The following is a 6,264-nucleotide window of genomic DNA, read 5'->3' on the forward strand; positions in this document are numbered from 1 at the left end:
CTGCCATGCATAGCAAGAGGGCAGATTATTAGGGATCTTTGTGATGCTTCAACACTTCTTAATTTAAAGTAAATACAGTGTACTACTTGCAGGAGGCATTTGGAACTAGAAACAAGTTGCTCCATTGTCCTTTGCTCTTGGAAAGACACCTCCCTGCAGCCACCAAAACTGTCCTGGTGTGGCCTCCACCCCAGCAGCTGAGGAGGGCACCTGGTCTCCTGATTCCTCTTGCCTTGTTCACTCTCAGATGCTCCCCTTAGAGTTTTCAGTGCCAGAGTTTAGGCTGAGCAAGAACAGAGCTTTACCTTCTTATTTTCTGCCTGAAGTTGTGCAGGTTAGTTGTAGAATAGGTATAACAGGCTATAAAAAGTTCCTACTGACTTTTTTATAAAGTATTTCCCAGGTTTTTACAACACTGCACCTAGTCTGTAAGTAGGAAACACCATTGGGAATGTCCAGATGAGCAACAGCTTTATCCTACTGCCCTCATCTTGGCACTCTGGCTGTGGCCAGTCCTACAGCTGGTAGCAAATGGTCATTTTATCTGCTTGGAAAGCTGCTGGAAACAGGGAACTGTGGCTGGAAAACAAGTACAAGCTCTCCAGTTCCCCTCTGTGCATTTCTGGTCTCAGGCACTTCACCCTCTCCCAACGTGGGCGCAGGTGAAAACACACTTCCCCTCTTTCTCAAGTGACCCTGAACCTACACTCTAGAATCCCAAGACCCAACCCCAAGTTCAGGAATGGCATTCCATAGGAGCTGTGTAAATGAGCTGTCTTTTTCCAGGGCTGCTGTGAGCTGGCTTGGTTCTGTCTCCCTGCAGGGCAGCGTGCCGCTGAAGGAGCTGAACGCCAGGCCGCTGGAGGTGTTCATGTGCAGCGTGCTGAAGAGACAGGGCTATGGAGAAGGCTTCCGTTGGATGGCACAGTACATTGATTAATGCCAAAATCCCACCAGTACCTTCTCTCCCCTCCCTGAGTGCTTAGTCTGCTCCTTATTTGATCACTCGGCGTACGTCGCGTCCATTCGTTCGACTGTTTAGTTCTAAAAATCCACCTTTTTTAGCTCATTCTGTCATGTAGGCTGAATTGTAAGAGTGAGGAGGGAAAAATTCTTCCAGGCAAGTTTGTCAGTACAACCTGTGAGCTTTCCAATCCCCCCTGTGAGCTTTCCAGTCCCCCCCGTGAGCTTTCCAATCCCCCCTGTTCAGTACAACCTGTGACCTTTCCAGTCCCCCCCGTGAGCTTTCCAGTCCCCCCTGTGAGCTTTCCAATCCCCCCTGTGAGCTTTCCAATCCCCCCTGTGAGCTTTCCAATCCCCTGCCGCCTTCTTTTGCAGCTTTTAATTTAACAAGTCTCCAGCCCCATTTTGGGTCAGAGCAACTTTCCAGTACAGTATGTTTGAATGCACTTTTTAACAGCTAAAAAAAAGAAAAACTACAAACATGTGAAAAAAAAAAATAATATTTAATGCTCTCGTTAAATTTTTTTATGTACTTTTTTGAAACCGGTTTTATAACTTTAAAGTCTATAACCATCTTTCAAGGAATAATAAATAATTAGCTGATGGGTAATTGCATGATGCCTTACAGTTTTCAATAATATACTTTCTTATGCAACGTCATGCAATAAATTTCAATCCACTTTTTTGGCAACTTTAATGGAAAATGTTTTGTTTTAATGTGTCTTCGCTAGTGAGGCTGCCTGATGATCTGGACACGTGGGATATTCTCCTGAAACACAGAAGGCTACCAAGTGGTTTCATTTTCTGTTAAAGGTGTTTTTTTTGGACTACCAAATTGCATTTATTGTAGGATTTTGTCCTGAGTAAAAGAAAAATCTGATTCAATGCCCTTACAAGCATCACCTTTAAAAAGTACAAATAATGTAAGTCAGCTGTGCCAATGTAAATCCTGAACTAATGTCAAAAGTGGTCTTACTCTGCTGCTCTCATGAATTAAACCCCTCAAGCAATGCAAGAAATGCAGGGGATTTCTTGAAGAATTGAAGAAAACCTTTACACTAAATATTCTGTTCCTAATTTAATTCAATTTGAGGTTTTCCAGATTTGCCTGTGAAATTGCCAGGGCAAAAAAAGCACCAACCTGTTGCCAGTGGCTCTTGTGAAAATTTCTCAGCCCACGCCCAATTGGCCACTTCTCTTTTTGGTGTTTTGAAGTGGGACAGGCTGGATTGTTTTCTGTGGTGTTGCCTTGAAACCTGACTGCTGTGGCAGCTGCTGGCTGCCCGGGTGGGTTAAAATTTGGTGATCTGCAGTCCTTGGTTCCACACTTCTGGTTTTCCCCATCTTTGAATGCATTGGTTCTCTGAGCAGAAAGCAGGTAATTTTGGAAGAAGGGGTGTTGAAGCACCTCTGTCTGCTGTGTGCTGGGGATGTTTCACTTGAACCTGTCAAATGAAGGCAGAGTTTCCACCCTGGAGTCACTGATTCATCATGCTGGGGTTGAGTTTTGATGTGCAGTTTGATTTCCCTTTGTACAAGCACAAACTGCTTCGAGTGTTCTTACTGAATCCCTTTCACTCACTGTTGCAGGTCTTCTCCAAAATACCTTTGTCCTTATGCTTCTAATATCTCCATCAGCAAATGTACTTCTGACTTTCTCTCTTGACCCTCCTGGGCTTGAATCTCAGATTTAAAGCCTGTAGTCTCATGGCAAATAAATGAGACTTAATTCCTTGTATGATTCAACATTGATATCAGTTCCCCACTGCCTAGATTGTGCATCTGAAGAGGATGAATAATTCAGAACCTAACCAAGGCAATTGTAACTGAAGTTTATGACTGCACTAGCCTAGTTTGTGCATGGTGAAGATGAGGGTGATGGCATCAGGCAGCTTTTCCCACTGATCAGCATAAGAGAATTCTGCATTTAAACTCATGCTCAGCTGTAGAGTAGTGTCTCCTTTGCAGCAATCAGGACTGGAGGTGAGAAATGGCCTCTCAGCAGTGTGTGGACAGTGTGGGAGTCTTTCCTACCCACAGCTGTCACATAGGGGACATGCCTTTTTGTTTTTCCCCTCTAGATTTTTCTGATGATGATGGTTCTAATGCAGAGAACAACAGTTAGAGCAGTCAATGGTGTCAAGATTAAAAATACTACCTGCAGAGTCCACGTTGTGGTGTTGAGGGGGGAGACTTGGGACTCTTGCCTGTGCTTTTGGGAATGAAGCTGGGGGTCCTGCTGCAGACCACATCCCCAGGCTGAGCCACTGCGTGGGCACTCAGAGGTCCTCTTCACCTGCCCTTCCAGCCAGCTGCCAGTAGCATCAGCAGCAAGGGCAGTATGAGGAGTTAAAAAAAGAAGGGAGGTGATACTGCTTTAGAAGTGTGTGTTAGGAGTGATTCCTAGAATGATGGAAATACTCAGTTCATGCAGTGGAGGGAGGAAGCAGCTTCCTCCTGGAGCTTACGTTCTGCTGTGCCCATGATCTTGGATGGGTGTTGTGTGTCTTTGTGTGAAGGCTTCAGGAATAGAGAGATACATCAATGAGGGTGTTCCTGGTGCTTTTCATCCCCACCCCTTCCACATCTCCTTGGTTATTTATTTCTGGAGGTTGCTTATTCCTCTGATGGTGACCAGTCTTAACTTAAAAAAGCAACACTGACATCTGGGTCTGACTTCTTTTCTCTTTTATTTCACTCTTGACTATGCAGATTTCAATTCCACATCCCTTTAAAGAATGTGAAACAGAAAACTGATGAATAAAGCTGTTATTTATGAAGTGTCTCACTTGGGTTTTACATTGCAGCAGTTCTTTAAGTGAAATGAATGCAGATTTCTGAGATCCTAACGACTGCTTCTGGCAAGGTGGCCTCTATTTCACTCCAGTGACCCCCTACACTGGCATCTACTGGTTGAATAAGGTTTATTTTGCTTGGATTTAATGAAACATGGGGTTTAGTGTGTATTATGTGACTGAGAGGCATTGCTGTATTTCAGTCTTGGTTTAATCACCTTTTCAGCAGCGATTATTGGCACTGGAGATGAGGAGGATCTTGGAGCTCTCTCATTGATCCCCTTGTCAGATCCAAACTCTTTCATTCCTGTTTCTGTATTTGGTGTTCAGGTGCTGTCTGATGTGCCAAAGATGACCTGTGGCATTCACTGGAGTACCAGGCCCACGTGGGAGCTTTGTTGTGCTTTAATGATTGGAACTGAAGGTCAGAGAGAACATTTGGCAGCCACTGAGTTGTAACCAGAGTGGGGGTCAGGAAAATGATGGTGGTGGTGGTCTCCAATCCCAGTGAATTCACAGCTCTGCCTGAAGTCAAATTGTTCTCCTGTTGTTTGTACTGTCAGAGTATTTGGTTATTGCCAGAGTCCAGTATTCCTGTTGACTACAACATACTCAGATTTAGTGCACGTCACCTAATTGTTAGTTACAGCCTTAGGAGTTAATTAGAACCAGCCTAATCCCCTGGCTGTCAGTGGGGGACATGTGAGTTACTTGCACTTGGGTAAACCACTCTTTGCACTAGTATCTCAGTGTGGAACTAAACATCATCTGTTTCCAAATGTGAGTGCTCTAAGTGTTTAAAAGCATAATTTATATAATAAACTGCAGAAGAAAAGCTAAAGGTGAAAGTGTTCTTCAACCTGTTCTTAAATGTGCTGTTTATTGTTGTGTTGTCCCATCCCATGCTTGAAACTTGAGGATTTTGGAGTAGAAAATAAAATTCTGACTTGGAAGTTAAAAAAAAAAAAGGAGTTTTAAGTAGATAGTTCTTGTCAAATTATCAAAACCAGGAGAAAAATGTGTTTAGTACCTGATCTAAAAGTGAGCTTGGGTTTTTTTTTCAGCTGGGGATAATAATAATAGTGATAATTCAGTCTCTTCTTTGCTAAGGTTTCTGTTCATGTGTGTGTGTGGCAGCAAGTCCTCTACTCCAAAAACTCTCTTGAGCCTGGAAAAAAATGACATTTCCTGTGCTGGAATTTTAAAATGAAGTGGAAGGATCTGATCCTACAGGCGAGTGATGCTGCTGTAGAATCCAGCTGCCCCCTAGGATCTGCACTGTTGGTGGGATTGCCACCAAGTTGAGGTGGTTACCAGCTGGAGTCCTCTCAACCCTGCTGGGCACACCCCATGGGGAACTGCTTCCCAATCCCAAATGTATGTTTCCCTTAGAAATAATTTGGAAAATGTAAATTTACTTGACTGCTTTTCATGGGGAAAACCTGTTCACCTGCTGTGACAGAGAACTGCTCCCCAATCCCAAATGTATGTTTCCCTTAGAAATAATTTGGAAAATGTAAATTTACTTGACTGCTTTTGAACTAGAATTAGAAACTTGTTTGGTGGTGAGCTGGTACAGTGAAATTATAATGAAAAAAAACCCTTCTCTCTTGTTTTTCTTGGGACCAGCAAGCTGCTCTAAGCATGGCCCATCCCCTGGCAGCTGTGTTGCACCCATCTGTGACAATATTTAGCAGGTAACAAGTTAAAAGGACAGCCCAAAAGTTTGCAATGTGGCGAGTGGATGCAGAGCTTGGATCTATTAGGATATCTTTCTCTTTCCTAAATGTGCCTATCCCTGCCAAAGGAGAATTTAAAGGTGTGTTTCCAGTATTGTGAGCCCAATGCCTGGCACAGGCAAATAAGAATTCCTACTCTTTGGTCAAGCTGGTTGCATTTTGCCCCCACAAAGGTGAAACTTCACTGTCAGAGTGGTTTGATAGCTCCCAGGAGCAGCCCAAGCTGGAGCAAAACCCTGGCAATAAAAAGGAAGCTGCTCTTCAGTGAGAATGTGGCTCTTTAGGGGGAAGGTTGGGGTTTGTTTTAGGTTAGAGTTGGCTCAATTTTGTGCTCAGTGTTTGCTGAAACCTCTAAAAGCTTTGCTGGCAGCAGGAGGAGGGAGTCAGCGTTGGGGACCATGGCACAGGGCTGCCCTGTGCACTGGGTGAGCATCTCCAAGAAACACTTCACCATGTCCCTGCCTGTGCAGAGGAGGAAGGGAAAAATTAATTGGGCTGAAAAGTGTCCTCTTGCCAGCGAGGCAGGAGGGAGAGCAATTATGGAGAGGGCTCCTCACCCTGCTCTGCCACTGCTTGTTTGTGGGCTGACCCCGGGGCTGGTGTTGGGAAACCCTGGTGCTTGTGAAAGCAAAGGGGAGAGAGAGAAATTAGGCAGTGACAGGAGCTGTGTTTCAATCAGCCCGTGGGTGCTAGGGTGATGCCAGCACTTGTCAGGTTATTTGAAATCCAGCCAGTATCCCACAGCTAAGCTGGTTTTTTTTGCTCAG

At 44.4% G+C, this 6,264-nt stretch overlaps 1 protein-coding gene across 1 annotated transcript in view; it reads left to right on the forward strand.

Annotated features, from left to right (window-relative positions):
- SAR1B (secretion associated, Ras related GTPase 1B) overlaps positions 1 to 1,157 on the forward strand; it is a 6,267-nt gene extending 5,110 nt beyond the window's left edge. The window contains exon 6 of the mRNA XM_008949870.1: positions 824 to 1,157. Coding sequence (XP_008948118.1) covers positions 824 to 940 — 117 coding nt within the window. The 3' untranslated portion in view covers positions 941 to 1,157. The remainder of the gene's footprint in view (positions 1 to 823) is intronic.
- The last annotated feature ends 5,107 nt before the right edge of the window (positions 1,158 to 6,264 follow it).

This window comes from Merops nubicus, unplaced genomic scaffold (assembly GCF_000691845.1).
Source record: "Merops nubicus isolate BGI_N331 unplaced genomic scaffold, ASM69184v1 scaffold9841, whole genome shotgun sequence".
NCBI classification, from domain to species: domain Eukaryota; kingdom Metazoa; phylum Chordata; class Aves; order Coraciiformes; family Meropidae; genus Merops; species Merops nubicus.